The 23,089-nt window shown below is 34.0% G+C and overlaps 2 protein-coding genes and 1 pseudogene across 2 annotated transcripts in view; 1 reads left to right on the top strand and 2 right to left on the bottom strand.

Moving 5' to 3' along the window:
- The window catches only part of mah (mahogany), a 353,681-nt gene that overhangs the window by 7,655 nt on the left and 322,937 nt on the right, over positions 1 to 23,089 (top strand). The gene's annotated exons all lie outside the window — the stretch shown is intronic.
- The window catches only part of Pect (phosphoethanolamine cytidylyltransferase), a 125,058-nt gene that overhangs the window by 78,633 nt on the left and 23,336 nt on the right, over positions 1 to 23,089 (bottom strand). Inside the window, exons 3-5 of the mRNA XM_067272359.1 lie at positions 10,615 to 10,660; positions 8,391 to 8,476; positions 7,513 to 7,588 (exon numbers count right to left, since the gene is read on the bottom strand). Of these exons, the coding sequence (XP_067128460.1) occupies positions 7,513 to 7,588; positions 8,391 to 8,476; positions 10,615 to 10,660 (208 nt within the window). The remainder of the gene's footprint in view (positions 1 to 7,512; positions 7,589 to 8,390; positions 8,477 to 10,614; positions 10,661 to 23,089) is intronic.
- LOC136976964 (excitatory amino acid transporter 3-like) lies at positions 12,422 to 13,299 on the bottom strand (annotated as a pseudogene).

Raw genomic sequence — 23,089 nt, 5'->3', positions numbered from 1 at the left:
GCTTGGGCAAAAGTAGCAATACCGAAGATTAAGATTATTACCTTACCCGATTTCACAGAATGCAAGAATTGAGTCACCCTGTTTCCAGACTAATTAGAGAATTTTTAGATGAATCTAAAAATATGTTTAATTTCCTGCAAAAATGAAAAAAACTGCATCTGCGTCTTGCATGTCACTTTCTCTTAACTATTCCATTGTTGAAAATTCCATTGTTGACACCTCCATTGTTACGTAGCACTTCCATTGTTAATGGAAGTGTTAAGACTTAATCCTGTCCCTCCCCCCTTGGAGGGGAATTTCAAAAAATCCCTTCTTAGTGTGTGTTCTCGTGAACTAACTGTGTACCAAATTTCAACTTTCAACTTCTAACCATTTGGGCTCTGCGCTGATTATTATTATTATCATTATCAACTCGTCTTGATTATATATATAGATTTGGCACTTGAGGTAGGCGTTAGGCGCCATCTCTTATTAAAATTAATAATTATAATAATTTAAATAAATTTAGATTAAACTGGAAGAAAAGAATCGGCCCGAAGCAGAACTCTAACCTGCAACTCCCGCTTACTGTGCAGTCGCGTTGCCAGTTATGCTACCCGGACCTTCGGTTCGATCTCCTCTTCCAGTATATATAAGCCAAAGACATAACCATCGACGGCTATTACCGTAAATAATCGGGCTATTTATAGCCCGATTATTTACAGCAGCTGATGATGTAATGGATTAATATTATTGGGTTTGATGTGTGTTTATTTCTATATATACCTTGCCAGGGTTGCAATGGCCGACTGAGTGCCTTGAGTTGATGTTGCTGGCTGTGGGCATGGAGTTGTCCCCAGTTGGTGCCGTAATAGCCATCAATGGTTATGTCTTTGGCTTATATATACTGGAAGAGCAGATTGGACCGAAGGTCCAGGTAGCGTAACTGGCAACGCGACCGCATGGTAAGCGGGAGTGGCGGGTTTGAGTACTGCTTTGAGCAGATTCTTTTCTTCCAGTTTAATCTAAATTTATTTAAATTATTATAATTATTAATTTTAATAAGAGATGGCACCTAATGCCTACCTCAAGTGCCAAATTTATTTATAATCTTTAATCGTTTATAGCCCGATTATTTACGACAGCTGATGATGAAACATCTTCCCATTTAGTTGTCCTTGTACTTGTTTTTGGTCTGCATTATTTGCCATCTTAGTCATGAGCCAATCTCACAGACCACAAAAACAGGGCTCTAGTTTAACTGATGGGTATAGCGCCTTAAAATCTAAAATGGTGATCCAGAATTCCTCAGACAGTTCACAGTTCCAGATGGCTTCAATTACTTGTGTGGAATTAGAAATCGCAAACCGATGGTCCTAGCTAAACACCTAGAAGGCTATGTGTATCTTCTGTTCTATTTTTCTAGTAGGTGTGTTGGTTTTGTCTAAGATAGGTCTTAATTCCATCCCTTGTTTGTGGGTTTTGGCATAGACAAATAATCTGGGGAGTGCTGGTGAGGCTATTGTTGCATTGCCTAGTCCTAACTTTTTTGCCAATTGAGTGTGTGTAAATCTATGGACTCTTGACTGGAGCTTGTCAATGAAGTCTGTTCTTATCTCCTCGCATTTCTTGTCCTGCATATACTTCCAGCCTAAGAAAAACACAAAAGGAGCACAATATGCAAGACAGTATTTTCTAAACTTAATTGCGTAATCAATGTGGAGAATCAATTATACAACCAGAATCTGGAGTTACTAGAAGAAATCGATGGGAGAATTGTTACCTTCCAATGTAAGCTCGAAAGAAGCCTATCCATATGTTACCAAAAGAAATTTGATTGGATTCTCAACAAGCAAAAAACCACATGATACGCTACAACACTAATCCTTGATATGCTGGGACGACATATCACCTCCTGACTTTCTCATCCGCTCACTATCACATGGACCTACGTTTGCCCCTTGTGATTCCTACATACGTCCTGAAGAAGTGATGCCTGATGTAGAAAATCTTATCACTGGGATGAACAAAATGCACAAAGAATATTTCAGATGGAAATCTGCATTCAAGATACAAGATACTAACAACTGCATACATGACAACTGAATTTAGAAACAAGTCCAAAAAATGGTTAACGGATAATAATGTAATAGTACTCAAGACAGATGAGAGCAAAGCTCTTGTGTTATTGAAAAAGAAAACGTACACTTCAATGATGCAAAAATACATCAATGATACAGAGTGTGAACCCATTGAGGATGGTTATGTCAACAAGCTGCAAGCACGTGTAAAAAAGTTTACTCAAACACCATTGGCTAGAGGGATGAACATAAACAGGGCAGTGGTGCCTTCCCGTGACACTCCCAGGCTATTTGCGCTTGCCAAAACACACAGGGATACACCTGTATTGAGACCAATCCTTGACAGGGCATGATCCCCTACTAGAGTGTTAGACACGGCTATACACAAGCATATAACTCACAGCTTGAATGATTATCCATTGATGGTCCGGAACTCGGTGGAGTTATTGGAGGCTTTGAAACCGCTTAGCATAACTGATCAAACGTACATCACTGTGCTTGATTTTGTATCATTATACCCTTCTATAAAAATCCAGCCATGCTTTTGTGCAATTAGGGATCTCTTACTAACTTCTCATGGTACACACCATAAACAAGTTTTGGAACTTGCTCACCTGTTATGCTACACTTCATTTTTTGGTTCAACAACAATACTTATACTTACCTCCAGAAATGCAGTGTCCCTATGGGCAGCCCACTTTTGGGAGATTTGTGTGAGTTACTCATTAGACAACTAGAACAAAGAATCATACAGTACCTGTATTTGGTCATAACATACTTATTTATAAAAGGTACATTGATGACATCTTCATTATGTGGAAAGCTAAGCCCAATATCAATAATTTCATTGAAGCAATGAATAATAACCCGTATGGCTTCTGCATCAAGTTAGACCAAATAAGCAATTCAAATGCAACCTTCCTTGATATCAATATACAATTGGAAGGTGACAGGCTATCAACCAAGGTCTATTACAAGCCATGCTATACTCTTCTATTCATCCCTGCCAATTCTGATGATCCCTTTTCATACAAGGGAGCGGCGTTCCAGGCCCTAACCAAAACAGCATTCACACATAACTCAAAATTCAACGATACATTGGCAGAATTTCAGTGCATCCAGAACATAGCCTCAAGACACAGGTATGGGCGAAGATTAATTCATAACCTTGCATTTGCCTATTTGTCACAAGTATATAATATTGACAACTATAACTCACGTACTAACAACTCGAATAATCCTCAGTCTTGGGCCGTGGTTGAATGTAACCACCACCTTGACCCTATTTATAGAGAAATTGCTGCATTTACAAACAAAAAAAAATTGCATATAAGAGGCGTAGTACTATTTATGACATCCTCCGCAACTGCAAAGATGACATAGACAAAAGATTGGCTCCAGGGGTATATTCTGTCCCATTATGGAACCATGGATTTCAAAGGGACCTTTTATATATTGGCTCTACGATACGTTCTCTAGATAAGCGTCTATGCAAACACAAGTATGACATTGATCATAGGGCAGAGGCACCACTGCCCTATCTACTTATGCTTCGACCCCGGGCATAAGAGCTGACCTGAATCTCGGAACTTTTAACCTGAAGAAAACCGAAAAATACAGTCGAAAACGTATGCATTGTCCTTTCACACACATTAGGAAAATAATAGCTCTATGGTGGAGTGGACATTATCATGCCATCGCCAGAGGGATGTTTTAATGTTTTTATATTGAAGAGGATAAGTAGCCTCAAATGAACAGTCCATCACTATAGAACTATTATTTCCTCATGTGTGTGAAAGGACAAGTAAGAAGACAAATGTTTTTTATATTGTCTTTTTTAAGAATTTTAATTTTTGTAAATTTACAAAATTTAAGAATTCTTAGAAAATTTTTATACATATATTTAACATACATAGTTTTCTATGTCTATATTGTTGATTAAAAAGTTCAAGCAAACACATCGCAGCCAGAAATGTTCACATTACTCTGTTTTAATAAAATCAACATATTCTAAACAGCAATTAAAATTAAATTATCAAATATGAAAAAAAAACTGAATAAATTTATATATTTTAAGAATATGAATAACTTATCTTCAAAATGTAACTGCTGAATATGGTGGTATTTAAGACATTTACTAGATGCTATATTATATGTATTATTATAAGCATTACATAATGAATAATGTGCAAATAATCATTATATGGACCGTTTATTTTGAAAGTGGTGCAAGTCCATTTTTGGAAAATATTGGAAAATCACATAATATACATACAATTTAGTGTGAACTTTTTATTTATAAACAATTCACACTTAGCATTTTAAATAACCATATATTTTGATCAATTAAAAATTCATCGGTAAATGACATTGCATAACCATTCATTATGAAATGGCATAAGTCCATTTTCTGCAGTCTGAAAACTTGGGTTGTCCATAAATTACATATGCATTTTTCTTGAAATTTTTACTCCTCCCTCTTGTCCCATTTTGTCCAAGTTTTTGTAACCCCTTTCCCTCTTTGGATGTCCAACATAACGAACCCGTTAAAACCTTCACCACTTTATGAATGATAGATACCATAAATAGAAAATAAAATTCAACACGAAGCAACACGCAACGAAGAAAAATTTGAACATCGGACAGGTTAATATATTTATTCGTACATAGAAATGAAACATACAAGAAACTTTTGAAATATAATAAAAATGCATAAACTGTATAGAATGTAATGAAATAAATGGATGTCCATAATACTCAACCACCTTGTCTGATTTGTCTTAAGAGGCTGTCCATAAATGATGTCCACACTGAAAGCGCGGGAGGGGGTTAACCACCTCACTTCCAGTGTGGACATCATTTATGGACAGCCCCTTACAACAGAGGAGTAAAGCTATGAATTTACCAACAAATGCAGTAGAGACTCGTTAATCGGAACTCCAGTAATCAGAACGATTTTCAGTCGAACCGTGTCGTGCCGAATCGAACATTTTTAATACTAAATTTACTTCTAAAGTATAATTTTCATGTTTTTATATTCTTCAATATATTTATTTTGTTTGTACAAAATGCAGAAATAATTTTTGACAATACGATAGCCTCGATTATTGTTATAAAAATTTTCATTAGGCTTAAAATCGACGAAAATTCAACACAAAGCAACACGCAACGGAGAAAAATTCAACACGAAGCAACACGCAATGAAGAAAAATTTGAACATCGGACAGGTTAATATATTTATTCGTACATAATCGGTAATCGGAACAAATCACTAATCTGAACAACTCCAGTCCCCAATTGATTCCGATTTTCGGTTCTCTACTGTACTTCTGAAAAATCTTGGAGAGAAAGGCAATCGACATTAGACAGATTCTTTAACCCCCACAAACAGAAAAACATGACTAATAAAAATGCAAGACTGTGTCTGTATGTATTTTTATTATTACATATAAATAAACTTAGTAAGAAAGTATATATTTTTTTATTTTTTGGAGTCTCCAAAACGAATTAATTAAATTTCCATAAAAACCTATGGTAAATCAATAATCAGTTAACAAAGCTTAAATAAAAAATACAGTCGACTCTGCATAAGTCATCACTCAGATAACTCAACATCATCGGTTAAGTAGTCAGTTTTCTATTGTCCCAGCTGACTTACATAGGAATTAATGTTAAAAAACTCCAGTTTACTCGACACTGTTTAACTCGTCACTACTGGATAAGTCAACATACTTTTGCTGTCCCAAACTCTGATACGTTGTCACCTCCCTCCTGAAAAAAAATGAGTTCGCACCACACGTGTGATGCAAACTCATTTTTTTTTCAGGAGGGGGAGTCTATTAATAAAAATGCCTGAACATTTTATGTATTTTTATGTATAAAATAATAACAGATAAACAAAAAGAAAATATACAATCTACATCAATGTCACACCAGAATCCAATTTGCATTTTCTCATGCTAGAGGTATTAAGAATCCTTAGATGTTACTTGCCAACAATTGACAATTGCAATGATGATGTTTTCAAGGCGTTCATGATCATTGAAAAAGAAAGTCGAGACAGTTAAGTGCTCAAAACAAACAACACTGTAGATGAAAAACTGAAAAATTCGTTTAGAGTAATTGTAAATGGAGGACACAATCTATTGTAAGCCTATACTACTGTTTAATGCACTACTGTATTTTCCTAATTGTAGTTTTGTGGTTTTTTTTTCCAACTTCGCTTTAGTCGTCACATCGGATAACTCGACACATTTCCACTTCCCCTTGGGGTGTTGACTTATGCGGAGTCGACTGTATATATATTTTTTCTATTAAGTGTTAGAGAGTGTTATATATACATATAACACTTTCTTGCAGTTTATTGTTTTTCAGTGCATTTATATACAATAGAGTCCACTTGAAAGAGCATCAGATATGGGAGTAATTTACTTAAACAGCACTTTTCCATGTTTCCGATTTTCTTTCCTTTGTTTTACATGCAGTGGAACTCCTATTAACAGAGAATTGGATAGCAAAGTAGTCCATTTAAATAATCACCATGTCAGCAGAATTTATAGAGCAGAAGTCTGCATAAGGAAGCATTATTTTAAGGAAGATTTAATTGTATGATAAATCTCCACCTAAGATGCACTGTAACAGAGCACTCTACACATTATGATATTTTGTTAAAATGTGATGTGGTTTAAAAAAATGAATGGAGAAAGATAAAGCAGTTGAACAAGACAAAGATGAAATAGAAATTGTTTACAAACCTGAAAAACCTATTCTTCATAGAGCTGAATTGTTTCATTTTTGCACAGCAAGAAAATATTTGGAGGAAAATTTTACTGCCTGTAATGCATTTTATGAAACTGAAGAAATGAATGAAGAAGAAAGCTGCAAGTAATCACATTCAAAAGAGTATTATAGATTTGATTTAGTAAATTTGTTTAGATTGTTTATTGTGTGAATAGTTGTGATAGCACACGTAATTCATTTCCATATTTGTAAATTATCACAAGAAACTCTGATAAAAAAATAAGTATAATACTGCAAGAATAAAGTTATTTTTTTTATATATTCTAATCCCATTAGAGAGAACATTAAGGAAGATGTTCATATCTTTTCATACAGTCTTCCTACGGTATTTCTGGGAAGAAGAAGTGAAAATAATCTGACTAGCACATACACTGCATTTACTGATTATTTAATAAAATGACAAAATTGATGTTATAAGAATGGAAACCAATAAGTACTGTACAGTTAAATTATGTGATAATGAATTTTCACATTTTCAAGTGTGTTATAAGTTACACATAGCTACGACATACAAGGATGGCCATGAACAACTCCCTGAATAAGCTTGTTACTTTGAATAAGGATGCATAATACAGCAATCCCGAGGGTGTGTCCTAAGCAGACTTGACTACTTTAACAAATTTAAAATAAGTGGAAAAAAATATAAACTTACCTCCATGAACACAAAAATCACAATTATATTTATTCAGAGTTTCTATTGTGGTAATATACGGTGCTCCTTCCACAACCTGTTATATATAATAAATGTTATTTAACCAGAAATATTTAAAATTCAAATTTTATTGAAATATATTGTAAGTCATATCAATTATAAACTATAATGTCAACTGATTTTTAATCAATCATTCAATAAATCAAAAAGAAAAAATAAATTAATTATATTGTAAAGAATTTACACCAGATAGAAATAATTATTAGTTTTAAATATTCTAGAATTTTAGTAAGAAATTAATTAACTTTCTTATATTTAAAATTTACTGGATTTTTATATTATTATTTTTTCTATAAAATTTTTGTTTTCTTATCTATATGTAGTTCCTATATTTACAAAAATAACTTATGCAACCTTTATAACCTTTAAACATTGATTTTAAATTATTATAATTTAAAATAAAATCGCACAGTAAGAATCAAAAGGTAAAATGGCTAATCTCCAAGTCTGAAATCTTTAATGTAATTTACAACAATTTCCAGAAATGAAATTATGAAATAGTAAAACATTTCCTTGTATGACAAAATTTACTGTTTCTACATAATCATATAATTTAGAATCATGATTTCAATGATTACATTGCAATGCCTATTTCATATTATTGTGAATTTTTTCTGGATACTATTTCCATACTATGCACTTTTAGATAACAGTATTCAATTTAATGACTATTTTAATTCCAAAACTTCAAAAATTTATATTATTTAATAAATCTTAGAATAACTTAAAGATTAATATTAAAAAAAAAATCAATCAAAAAGTGAAAATTTAATCATAAATTCATAGCAATTTCATTTATTTTGACTTATAAATCATACCTCATCTACCCATTTAATTCCTCGAACCATTTTGTAGCGTTCCTGCTCTGTAAACACAGGTGGGCCTTTATGTTTTGTAATTTCTTCTATTAAAAATATTAACACTTACTATATTTTAATTGTCTTAACCATCTACTTAAATTTTAGTAGTTAAAAAAAAAATCAATAAAAGTAAAAATTTTTAAAGTGAAATTTTTTAATAATAAAATCACATTTAGTCTAACATACTTGCTGTTAAACTTATTAATCCAGAATTAAAAGTGTTCTTAACTTACAAAAATAAATATCATTGTAATATGTAATATTCTAAATAGGATCACATTTATTTTTTGAAACTATCTTTAAATATGTCTTAGAAATTTTACATATAATCAATACACACTTTTTTAATCATGCTAAAATATCCAGAATTATTATCTAATAAGTGTATTAAACAACCCAAAGCCTGATAATATACTGTATAGACTTTTGTTTAGTTACGTATTTATTATCTAACTTTACAATTTTTATTATTCTTAAAATGTTAATTTTGAAACATGATTTTGAAGCTAAGCTAACATTTATTAAAATTACATTCTTTAACTCAATTCTATTTTTATGAAAAATTATATTCTCAAGAAATGTACAGGTACTGTTTCCTTTTTGATCAATATTGAATTTTGATCAATAATCCAACTCGAATTCATAGAAAAATCAATAATAATCTACTTGATTTTCCTTCTATGAATTGTGTAAAAATGGGAAAAATCAAGTAAATCATAAAAGTGAAATAAGAATTGTGTATTTATATTTAATTTTAATTTGTTTTTCAAACTTTTTGAACACTTATCATCAACAAATTCTAACTAATTTGGACGTTATGAGGAAGATAGCTAAAATTTCTTTATTAAAATTTAAAATTAACCATAACACAACACCTTAAGTTGCTGAGAAATTTATCAAAAAATGCAACTAATGTTTTCAGCCAAATCTTTGGCCATCCTCAGGTTAAAAGAGAAAAATAAAATATGTTCTAAAATATATAAATTCAAATATAATGAAACAAATTTAAATACAAAATTAATGGAAGAAATGTAAAATACTTAATGTACATTTCTTGAGAATATAATGTATATTTGGCAATGAGTGCAGAAAAGATTGAAATTTATAAGAGCAAGCTGCATAATACATGCATTAATTCTAGGAATGCTGAAGGGTTACCATCTGCATGGAAGTACTTAATTAAAACGTTTGAGAGCTTTGCATTTTTTAATAAATTTCTCAGCAACTTAAGGTGTTGCGTTGTGGTTTACATTTTGCTGAGTGAGTTTATTTGAATTTTAAAATTAACAATGTAAAATCTGTATAAGTCAAAGTAATAACTAATTGATCTTTCAAAAATTGTATGTTTGCTCATAAAACTAGATAATAGTTTTCTTGATAGATAGTTTTAAAATATTTTGTGCTTGAAAATCTCAAATTAATTTTAGAAAAAATACATTGTTTTCAAATTTCAATTTGTATAAATCACATTTTGCTCTAACTGAAATATAGCTAAAAAGGAAGGGCTTTAAAATTAAATTTGTTAAATTTGAAAATTAAAATCATTGCTTTTTAATACTGTCAAGTTAATTTCCAAAGTTTTCTAAAAATTTAATTTAAATACAGTAGAGTGTCATTTATCTGAATCAATTGGAAACTGGGGTTGTTCGGATAACTGATTTTTCGGATAACCGATTATGTACAAAAAATATATTAACCTATCCAATGTTGAAATTTTTCTTCGTTGCGTGTCGCTTTGTGTTGAATTTTCTTCGATTTTAAGCCTAACAAAAATTTTTATAATACTAATCGAGGCTATTGTAGCATTAAAAATTATTTCTTTATTTTGTACAAAAAATAAATATGTTGAAAAATATAAAAACAAAAAAATTATACTTTAAAAGTTAATCTAGTATCAAAAACGTTTGATTCAGCACAACACAGTCCGACTGGAAAGCTTTCGGTTGACTGGCTTTCGGATAAACGACGCTCTACTGTATTCATGTTCCATTTTAAAAGCATTTTCAGATTTCACCTGAAGAAGAAATGTTCAAAAGTTTGAAAGCGTTTGTGATAAACTATATTTTCACAAAGCACACTGGTAACAGGTTCTTGACAAAGTGATAAAATTTAATTTTTTTTAATACTGACTAACTCAATTTTTATTTCTTTCAAAAACTATATAAAAGAAAATGAAACATACCATCTGTATGTACTCCAACTACCAAATAATCTCCCATAGCTTTGGCCTAGAATAAAAAAAATTTTTTTTATGCCTATGTTATTTTGAATTTTTCATAAAAATATTCATTGATATAAAAAAAATCAAATCATTCAATTAAGTTAAATGTATAATGAGCTATTATTTATTGTGATATTGTCAAAATGCCGGACTACAATTTTTAATCATATTCTTAATTTATTTAATTTAGAATACTGTATATATTCTCCATCTGAAATTAGCAGTGTTTTGCTCCTGTACATTATACTTTTCCTGATGATAACAGTCATTCCGATCATTGATGTAACTGCATTCAGGAAAAGACATTTTAATTAAAATCACACGACTTCCAGTCTAGACCAGAAGTTTGTATATAGTTAATTGGGGTCTCCTGTCCTAAGCTTTCCATATCTGGTATGGACTTTCATCTATCTAACACCATTCTTCAGATTAAGGGCAGACGCATAACAGTGAGAATTTTTAGGTCTACAATGTTCTCAAATTTCAACCCAATAAAGTCTCAATAGTAATATTTCACAATTTAGTCTGCTAAACATTAGAAGTATTGCTTTAATTGCCATAATTCTTCTAAATGCATTGATTGCCATATGCTTCTTTAGTGATAGAAAGATATAATAGAGCAATGAAGATCTGTAAATATCCCTTTGGACAGTCTGTCCAAAGGGATATTTACAGATTTTCATTGATTTCTCTGAAGCTTCCAGTTTGACTGGAAACTACAGAGAAAATTTGCAGTGTCGTTTGAATTTGACCTTCAGGATCCACATCTAGCCCTTCTTTGATAAAATACAGTAGAGCATTGTTTATCCGAATCAATTGGGGACTGGGGTTGTTTGGATAACTGATTTCTCGGATAACCGATTATGTACAAAAAAATATGTTAACCTATCCGATGTTAAAATTTTTCTTTGTTGCATGTTGCTTCGTGTTGAATTTTCGTCGATTTTAAGCCTAACGAAAATTTTTATAATAATAATCGAGGCTATTGTATCGTTAAAAATTATTTCTTTACTTTGTACAAACAAAATAAATATATTGAAAAATATAAAAACAAAAAAATGATACTTTAGAAGTTAATTTAGTATCAAAAACGTTTGATTCAGCACGAAACAGTCCAACTGGAAAGCTTTCAGTTAACCGATGTTTCGGTTGACCGGCTTTCGGATAAACAATGCTATACTGTAGTGATTGTCATCAGCAGGTTCACTTCTGACAAAAGTAAAATATGACTCATCATCCACAACTACATCAAGGTTGTTTGACACCTTCAAGATTCTATTACACAGCTTCTACAAAAATGGTTTTTTGAGCAGGAAGTTCCTTCGTGTATTTTGTGCCTGCTTTCAGTTCTTGAGAATCAGTTGATGTTCCATGAACATTCAGCAAACACGTCCATGTGAAATTTCGAAGTTTATCAATTTTCTAAGCATTTGTCCAACTTTCCCATAGAAACTTCTTCCAAATGGTTCCTTTTCTTTTCAGTGAATTTCTTCCTATTTTGACTACTTTCCATTATTCTTTCTTGAAGTTCCTCTTGCTCTATCCTTAAAATGACACTTTACATTGTAGGCTGTGAAACTCTCATTTTGGAGAAATGTTTCATTATATAAGATTTCCCATTTTCACAATTTAATATAAAATCTGCTGAATACATTTCTTCAATTGAATTCATTTAAATCAGACATGTCAAAGATACGGTCCGCTGGCCACTCATGGCCCGCGGACAATTAGTTGCAGCCTGCAACATCAATTCAATAATGTTATTTGTTTATGCAATAATCATGATGCATTCATCGATACATTCGAAGAAGTTGAGAGCGGGTGTGGATTTTTCTTTCATCTTACTCAAAGACATTCCTATCATAATGGCAAATACTACTAGACCCAAGATATTCATTTCTTGTATACGCGAAGATTTAAATTTCCACGAATGTAAAATCTGTAAAATTCCTAAGGGTTTCATTTTCTGGAGGAACAATCTCAGTAAATGTTTGAAAAATACAGGCTTCGATAACGTTGCGTGGAATCATGTTCCTTACAAGATCCAACAACTTATCTACAGTAAGACTAAAATGGATAACAGAATGTTGATCTTTGACGTAGGTATCGTCTTTGTGTTTTCCCGGTTGGATAACGAAGGCCAGCACAACACCCAATGAAGTGGCAATCAAAGTTGTGCTGAGAAAAATGAGTATAGCTCTCACCCCGATTTTCCCAACAAAATTAACCTCCAGATTGCCCACAGCTGCTATGAGACTGGCAACAATCAGAGGGATGGTCAAAGCCTGCAACATTCTTAGAAAGATTTCGGCTGGAAAGTTAATAAACATCAACCTCCTCTCGTCCCATTTCCGAAGATTTCTAACGCTCAAACCAATGACAATTCCGATGATTACGCAAATTATGGTCAGAATCGGAAGTAAGTTGGTACAAAGATACTCTTTAGCTTCCACTCTGGTTTGCGTCATTTCCGCTATTCCCACAGGAAAGCCTTTGTGGTACACCTCCTCCCCCAAGGAACGCTGAATGTCATGCTTTGTATCCATTTTGGTAACTTCATTTCGTAAGTAAAATTGTAGAGTTAATATATTTAAACATTCCAAACGTAACTTTTAATTTAAAAAAAAAAAAAAAAAAAAAATTTGAAAGGTTATTAAAAGAATTAGAATTATTTAAAATTCATTCCAAATTTGGAATGAATTTTAAATAATTCTAATTCTTAATCTCGGAGAACCTTTCAAATTTTTTTTTTTTTTTTTAAATTAAAAGTTACGTTTGGAACGTTTAAATATATTAATTCTACAATTTTACTTACGAAATGAAGTTACCAAAATGGATACAAAGCATGACATTCAGCGTTCCTTGGGGGAGGAGGTACCACAAAGGCTTTCCTGTGGGAATAGCGGAAATGACGCAAACCAGAGTGGAAGCTAAAGAGTATCTTCGTACCAACTTACTCCTGATTCTGACCATAATTTGCGTAATCATCAGAATCGTCATCGGTTTGAGCGTGAGAAATCTTCGGACTGAGACGGATACTTCGCTACCGCGTCATAGAGAAAAAGGGGAAACAAATGAGTCATCCACTTGACCTCTCCGGCAAAAAGAGAGGAAATTAATTAACATCTTAATATCAAAATTCGAAATAGAGCGAGAAATCTCACACAATTTAATGCCAACATCTACACACAGGGAAGGGAGTCACCATGGGCAGCCCGGTCTCTGGGGACCTGTGTGAAATGGTTGTGCAGCAGTTGGAGAGCAAGGTCCTCCCTCAATTCCTCCCCAACATCCAACTATATAGGAGGTATATTGATGACAACATCATTTTTTGGAAAACAACACCGGTTGTAACAACCTTGGTGGATCTCAAATGGTTAGAGGCTATGCACATGTTTAAATCCTTCAACACCAGCATGTGCATAAATTTTAAAGAGGAACTGGTTTTGTCATTGGCATGGCAAGAGTTAATTCACAACACGCTCTAGTCACCCATTATACACAGACGGCCTGATTGATCGCGCATGCGCGACGTGGTTTCTTCGTAAATCCGTTTGAACCTACGATTAAACAGAAAATTTAAACCACATGCGTAATGAACTGATATTTAACAGATGTTGAACATCCATATAGAAACTGATTGGAACCTGAAGCAGAGCCCAGAAGGGGTTCGAAAACATTCGTTGATATTTATACATGATCACACCTTAAAAAGTTCTGGGTATGTAATTTTTGAAGTAATTCTGGTGTGATAAGTAGTGAGTTATTTATTAAAGTTATTGCTTGAAAAGTACAAATGGTTTTTTTTTATTTTATTGTGAAATCTCTGGTTATTAAAAAGGAATTTTTTGAGTCGGTTACTTTTGGGCTACATTTTAGAAAACTTTTGGCTACAAAAGCTAAAAACATCTGGCCCGCTGTCATACTTGAAATAAAAAATTGGGACTTAAGGTGTTTAAGTTTGACACCCCTGATTTAAATCCTTCTATTTTTAAAAAGGAACACTATTTATGTAAAATTTTTTCAATAAATAAAATCAAGAGCATTTCTAGAAAGAAGTATGCTGTTAAGAGAATGTGTGAATATGCAATTATTTGTAATTACTAGAAAATACCATTGAAATTTGCACAGAATTTTGAGACAAACACACACAAATTTAATTTTTATTTGATGATAAAAGAAAAGTCACAAAATATTCTATTATAGCTGAATAGCAGTAAATTCACTAAAACCACACAGTTTCAGCAAAAAATTTTAATTGCAAATGTTTAACCTTAATAATGTGAGGTCCACTATCCCCCCAAAAAATTGTTATTATTGTATATGTTACTGGCAAAACCCAATTTTACACCAAACTAGTTTGGCGTAAGCGTGTCAGGCCAAACTAGTTTAGAATTATTATTCAAGTATATTAATGGTTAAAATAAAATTAAAAGGCAAAGGCAATCAATTAGGTGAACAATATTTATTCAAACAGTCTACTTAATTATAAAAAACGGGGTTAATGTTACCCTAAGTATCAAAGCTGGTGGCTCATCTCAGAGTCCAGCAATCAGAAGACAGGGAACAGTGAGGACGCGCGTTCTAACCTATTCTTCTCAATGTCAAATGTGGTAGCTGTATATACATAATGTGAATGTATGTCTCTTTAATCTGAATAAATAAATCTGGTAGACTTCCTCACAGCTATTGCTGTGAGGAAGTCTACCAGATTTATTTATTCAGATTAAAGAGACATACATTCACACTAACCTATTCCAATAAATTACCATAGGTATTAAGTAGACTATGTTTGAATAAATATTGTTCATCTAATTGATTGCCTTTTAATTTTATTTTAACCATTAATATACTTGAATAATAATTCTAAACTAGTTTGGTCTAGGCAAAACTAGTTTGGTGTAAAATCGAATTTTGCTGGTAACATATATATAACATATTTTAAATTTTGTATATATTTTTGTATATTTTTCTGTAATTTACTTTGTTAATCTCGCCCCTTTTGGAATGAGGTTAACAACACCAATAAAGAATAAAGGAGAGTTCGAGTGAGGACCTGAAAGTGAACGGACGTGTTTTTATGGTCTCCAATTTTCTTTTGTCTTGCTAACCCTACACTCGACCCCACGACTACGACTGCAAAATAATACGACAATTTATAAGAGTCGACAGGATTACCTTATCCAGCAATGAGTAAATCTAGAGACAAATCCATCCCAGAAACAGGTAGTTCTACCTCTCCTCCTAAACTAAATCTTATTCCGTTTAACCCACGCGGAAAGCTAAGTCTAACTTCGTGGATGAGACTGTTTGAGAAGCAAGCGGCGAGACAAAGGATTGACGAACAAGAGCTCCACTTTTACATACCAGAGTATTTACAGCATGAAGCTTTCGACTATTTTTGTGAAAATTTAGTGGAGGAAACGGATTGGAACAAAATTAAACAAAAATTACTCGAGTACTTTCCACAGGAAGAAGAAGATTACTTCACCGATTTTGTAAATCGACAACACCAGCGAGATGAAGACGTCTTAACTTACTATAGGGAAAAAACCTCCTTGGCGGAAAAAGCTAAGTTAAACATGCAACAGACCATTACAGGTCTCAATGCCGGCATAAATGCGGAAATTAGAAAATATATGATAGCCGCACCGCCAGCCACCGCTGTCGAATGGCTTCAGAAGGCTACTAAGTTAATAAAAATTCAAGAAGAAGCAGATCATCCGCCGAAGACCCAGAAAGAAAATCATCCGGCAACTAAACCGAATCGAGAAAATTACACAGGATCCCAACACTTTGCCAAAAACCAGATACTGTCATGGCCGCACACAAAGAAAACGACGCCATCTTGGATTCCACCACGGGGTCAACCCCAGTACAGAAATTTGGTACATCACATGAGCAGACCGCCATCCCCTTGCCGTTTTTGCTATCAGCAGGGATTACCAGCACAGCACTGGAGAAGAGACTGTCCCCAAAGATATTCAGCTCCTATTCACAGAGACGTCCACAAGGTATCTGAAGCAAATGAGGCAGAACCAACTTCACCATCTTGACTACTACTAACTGTTTCAATGGAGAACAAGACGATGCCTGCGCTCATCGATACAGGAAGTTCCATCAGCCTTATATCCCAAAAACTATTAGATACTTTATCCAAATACTTTCAATACCAATCGGATGTGAAGATTATCACTACAGCTGCAGGATCTACCACAAGCATGGCTAATGTATCAATCCCTCTTAAGATTGGAAACCTGACAAAAAACATTACTTTACATGTAGTATCCAGGTATTTCCCTTATTTAATTTTATCTTATCCAGACATTAGAAAATTTAGTCTTGTCATAGATTCTAGTCTTAATCAGATCTCCCAAAATCAGACTATCCTAGCATTAGATCCTAATACTTTTGAAGTACGTTCAAATCACTCTAGTTCCACAAATAGTTACTATAGTAGAGACATTAATCATTTTTGTAATAGAATAAGTAAAAATAGTAATAGCTTATATAAGATAGATCAGAAGGAGACCCCTCAGGCTCCTAACCTTGTCTTCCCACCTCCTTTGGCTCAAAATGCAGCAGGAACTTGTAGGGGTAGGAATAGTTCTACTTCCTTAAAGGAATCTCTGTTAAATATTTTTAACATTAGGGATGTTGTTAACCCTAATCTGAAGGATGATCAGAAGCAGAAGCTAAAGAGCATTGTTTTAGGATTTCGGGAAGTTTTTTCTGCTGAGAAGTTTTCAGTGCCAGCCCTAAAAATAGCTTCCCCTAGAATATTACTTAAAGACGAAAGACCCATAACTTTAAAACCTTACAGAGCATCTTACCGTGATAGGGAAGAGATTGATAGACAGGTGGAACTATTGCTAAAGTCGGGATTGATTGAACCATCGTCGTCCCCTTACGCTGCCCCAGTCACATTAGCCAAGAAAAGAGATGAGGGAAAAACTAGATTATGTATGGACTATAGGAAATTAAACGAGAGGATTAAAGTTAACAATGAACCTATTCCCAGAATAGATGAGCTACTGGATAGACTTATAGGTGCGAAAATATTTTCTACGGTAGATATTCTGTCAGCCTATTGGCAGGTTCCTCTCCATTCTGAAGACAAAGAACTAACTGCCTTTGTAACGAATTCTGGTCATTTCCAGTGGAATCGTTTACCATTTGGCCTAAAGACTTCACCCCAGATTTTTCAGCTAGTTCTAAAAAATATCCTAAATAAATATAGATTTCCTTTTCTCATCAATTATTTTGATGACTTGTTAATTTTTAGTCAGAACGTGGACGAACACCTAAAACATTTAACACAAGTATTTGAATTATGTTCAAGGGAGGGTCTCTACTTAAATCTTAAAAAATGTCAGTTTGTTAGATCTGAAATCAATTACCTTGGGTTCAACATCCAACCAGAAAGTTACTCCCCCTCATTACCAAATATAGAAACAATACAAAAGTTAAAATGTCCAACCAATATCAAACAATTACAGGGCTTTTTAGGGTCCATAAACCATTACCATCGATTTATTCCAAATTATGCAAATTTAAGAGCTCCTCTAAATAAGCTCCTAAAGAAAAATCAAAACTGGGTTTGGACGACTAAATGTCAAGAATCTTTTGAGAAATTAAAAAGAGCACTTATCTCCAGACCCATCTTAAACATGTATAACCCTTTGCTTCCTACACATCTTTATACAGATGCTAGCGGAGATGGTATAGGGAGTATCTTGAAACAGGAACACCCTGTTAAAGGATTACTTCCTATTGCCTATTTCTCCAGGTCCTTACGTGAATATGAAAAAAGCTACACCATTAGTGAGAGAGAATGCCTTGCAATTGTAGCATCTATTGAAAAGTTTCACTTTTATCTTCATGATATCTATTTCACCATACACACTGATCATCAGGCTTTACAGTGGCTGAAAGGTATAAAAAACCCATCTGGAAGGTTATTTAGATGGTCTTTGAAACTAAGCATGTATCAGTATGATATTAAACATCAGAAGGGAAGCCAGAATGTAGAAGCTGATTATTTATCCAGAGCCCCCGTGAGCCATTTTGTTACCACTGAGGAAGTCCTTTCCAACCAGGATACCTCATTACTCACCTCACCCAAATTCTTCCGAGATCGTGAAGATGTAATCTGTATCAGAAAGAAGGGATTTACAAAGAAAGTCATACCTCCATCGCTTCAATACAAGGTGCTATCCAGGGCACATGCACACTATGGTCACCCAGGTATAACACAGATGCTGAAACTAATTAGTCCACGTTACTATTGGCCGAATGTCATCAACGATGTTGTAGAGTTTGTTAAACATTGTGATGCTTGTCAGAAAGCAAAGACATACAACCATAAAAGGTTTGGCTTGTTAGGTGATTTACCTTCATCAAAAGCTCCATTTGACATGTTATCTATGGACACTGTCTCTGGAATGCAAAGATACGGATCTACTAAAGGCTACCTTCATGTTGCCATCGATCACTTTTCTAGGTTTGCTTGGTGTTTTCCATCCAAATCTACTTCTATAAACGCCTACATAGATTGTCTAGGCAAAATATTACAGACAGGCAGCCCGAAACGTCTACTAACAGATAGAGCACCTTCATTTACCTCCTCTAGATTCAGAAGATATTTAGAAAAGAATGGAATCAAACAACATCTAACAAGTACTCAGCGACCTCAGCACAACGGGATAGTTGAGAGACTAAACGCCACACTTGTCTCTAGACTAAGAATAAAATATTCAGAGAATCCAAAACGATCCTGGACTCAAATGTTACGTGACGTTGTGAAAGAATACAATCAAACGCCTCATACTATAACAGGATTCCCTCCAATGTTTTTAATGTACGGAGAAATCCCCGATTCACCTGACAACTTGAATTATCCCTCTCTCAGCGAAGCACGTAAGATTGCCACCGAAAGAACTGAAATAGCTCATGAAAGAAACAGAGATAAATATAATAGTCAACACCAAACTCCAAACTTCAAAGTAGGAGACCAAATACTACTACAAACCTTTTTCCATCCCGACCAAGGAAAACTTGCTCCAAAGTATCATGGACCTTTCACCATATTAAAGATAGTATCTCCTTGTAACGTAGAAATAGACAGACCTGTCCAATCATTAAATAAATTAACTGATATTGTAAATGTAGATAAAATTATACCGTATTATAATCCAACCAACTTTAGAGTTCAAGCCGATAAATTGTATAACACCCAGCCCAACCTCCCTGAGGCTCCATGATGTCGCCTTTTCAGGAGGGGGGCATTTAACATATTTTAAATTTTGTATATATTTTTGTATATTTTTCTGTAATTTACTTTGTTAATCTCGCCCCTTTTGGAATGAGGTTAACAACACCAATAAAGAATAAAGGAGAGTTCGAGTGAGGACCTGAAAGTGAACGGACGTGTTTTTATGGTCTCCAATTTTCTTTTGTCTTGCTAACCCTACACTCGACCCCACGACTACGACTGCAAAATAATACGAACATATACATATAAACATATATATGTATATACAATAGAGCATCGATTATCTGACTCAATTGGGGACAGGAGTTGGTTGGATAACTGGAAAAAACGGATAACTGAAAAAGTATTAAAAAATACATTATTAGTATAGTATATTAGTATATCCCATGTAATTAGTATAATCACCATTAATCTACTTCGCTTTGAATTTTCATTGGTGTTAATTGGTTCATAAGCCTAACAAAAGTTTTTTTTAAAATAATAATCATTGCTATTGTATTGTTAAAAATTATTTCTTCATTTTGCACAAAATAAATACAGTACTGTACTGTTTATTGAAAAACACAGTATAAAACAAAAAATATATATATATATTCGGGTTACATATTTTACATAAAGTAGGCCTATACATTAGAAAAATAAGTCCAAAATTTTCTTTTGCTTCACAGCTGACCCTTTTTTTTTTCCGCTAAATCTCGCACACATTTTAAAAATAGCAATTGGATAGCATCGTTAAATAAAATTAAGCCTCGTTTAAATACTGGCCTCCCTTTCATGGTCGAGCCAGTGTTGCCAGCTAAAACACAGAAAAATTTAACAAAAATAATATTAAAGTAGCCAAGACATAGCCAAATATTGTAGCACCACATCACTAGGAGACATTTGAATTTGCCGACTAGAACACAGTCGGTTAACCGATGTGTTGGATAATTGATGCTCTACTGTATATATACACAATAGAATCGTTATTTATTGTGAACTGTTATTTATACTACAGTATCTGTATAATTTTAGTTTTAATCACTTTATTTTAATCTTTTTGCTAATAATATATTTGCTTTAATTAATCAGAAATTTTTTTTGTATTTTAAACTCTATGTTTATTTTATAATTTTTCTTTTGTTCTGTCTGGTTGTATAAAAAGAAAAACCAACTAAACAAACATACCACTGAGCCTGTTACTGGTAACAGGCTCAGTGGTATGTTTATTAAAAGATAATTATGGTTATGAATCCACACCTGACTCAACATATCCACTTCCACATTTGCAAAGGTCAGTCGGGTTTTCCTTTTAGAAACAAGAAGCAACTACTTGTGACTGATCTTACACAGATAGATAGATAAGGCCTTACCCACAGGTATAGCCAAGGATAAATGGGGGAATAAAGGTAAAGGAGAGAGAAGAAGGCAGGAGGAAGGACAGGTGAAAAGAAAAGAGTGGGAGGGATCTCATGATGCCAGGCTAGGAACCATTTACAACCAAAAGGAGTGTGCCTAATGTTACTCAAAGAACACCCAAGGCGCTGTGCCAGCAGAATAAACACAGACATAATAATACAATAACAAAGTACAAACACTACGTATACATAGATAAAATAAAACAAGATTACAAAATACCCTGGAAGTGCAAGCAGAAACAATTGTAATATCCTAAATAAAAACCAGGGTAGATCCCAAACAGGTACAAAACAGTTTTAAACCCGAGAGGAGCCGTCATAAAGGAAAGTGACAAAACACAGTGGCTAAATGACACAGAACCCAATACTGATACACATGGAACTGAAGAAAGTCAATGCCCACCCAAGGGTGGTTACACTAGCTGAGTATTTTAATATTGAGGATAAAGTTCTTGAAAATGTTTTTGTTGCTGATTAACAAGTCCGGAGTATATGGCCAGATGATTTTCTCCTTACACACCACGTTAATGAGATGTTTTCTTTCCTGGAAGTAATTAGGTCAGTAGAAAATGATGTGATATCTTCTTTTTCCCTAAGAGGGCAGGGGCAGTACCCCTCATCTTTCTTCAAGAACCGTGCAAGGTAGGTCTCAAGGTTTCCGTGTCCAGTCATTATTTGAGTCAGTTTGTAAGACGGAGTGAAATACGTGTACCTTTTCCTGTCGGCCAGAACCGGAAGGAATCAGTGAGTGACCCTTCCTGTGGAACTATTACTCCACCTGTGCTGCCACTTGTTGAGCGCGAGGGCCCTCAGCTGCTTGACCAACCAGCTACGGGGGACCTTCATATAGGTGTAACTATGCAGGTTAACCATGGCTTTCTTAGCCAGCAGGTCCGTCCAATCATTCCCCCAAATCCCAAAGTGTCCTTTGACCCAGAATATGGTGATATTGAAGATATTCTGAAACAAATTTAGAGAATCAATAGTTTCTTTAACAATAGGAAGATTTACATTAGAGTTCTTTATCTGCAACAGTGTAACCTTACTATCACTAAAAATATTTAGATGCCTCTTCTTGAGCTTGTCAAATTCCTTCCAGATATATTGGAGGGCCATGAGGATGGCCAGAGACTCGGCCTGGTTAACCATACAATGATTGTCCATCCTGAAATAATTCTGGTAGTGGAAGTCATACTCACTATTGCAGTTGACAAAGGACCCACTGACGCCATTGTCTGACCGGGACCCATCCGTATAAATATTTATTCCTCAAGGAACAGGATAGAGGTTGTTGAGAATGACATTACAACTGCAGGTCATAGCTGGATGCTGTAGATTGCTATTAATATCCCTGTCAAACCCTTTCTCAAGGATAAAATCAGTGATATTGCTGATGCCATCACCTTCTCCAAGGCTTTTGATATTCCTTTTGTAGTCCTTCCTCTATAGAGATGTCTTTGTCCAGAAGCCTTTTAAGGTTGTGAATTAGAAACTTCCTCAATATGCAGGTCGATCAAAATGAGATCTGTAATGGTAAAGAGTTCGTTCGTCCATGGGGCGGTTTTATAGGCCCTGGCAACGTGGATTGCCAAAAGCCTCTGCAAAGAGAGCAGCTTCCTCCAGATATGGACTTTCTTTATGCAGTAGCTCCAGACCTCGCAGCCATAGGTTGCAATTTACTGAGTGACTGCCTTATAGGTGATCCTCCTTGCCTTATAACTGAGCCCCCATTTATTCCTGCAAATAGTAGCCAGAGCATACATGA

Source organism: Centruroides vittatus, unplaced genomic scaffold (assembly GCF_030686945.1).
Source record: "Centruroides vittatus isolate TY-2023 unplaced genomic scaffold, ASM3068694v2 contig_436, whole genome shotgun sequence".
Taxonomy (NCBI): domain Eukaryota; kingdom Metazoa; phylum Arthropoda; class Arachnida; order Scorpiones; family Buthidae; genus Centruroides; species Centruroides vittatus.
The sequence above is the reverse complement of the archived record's forward strand: the minus strand, read 5'-3'. Positions and strand labels throughout refer to the sequence as shown.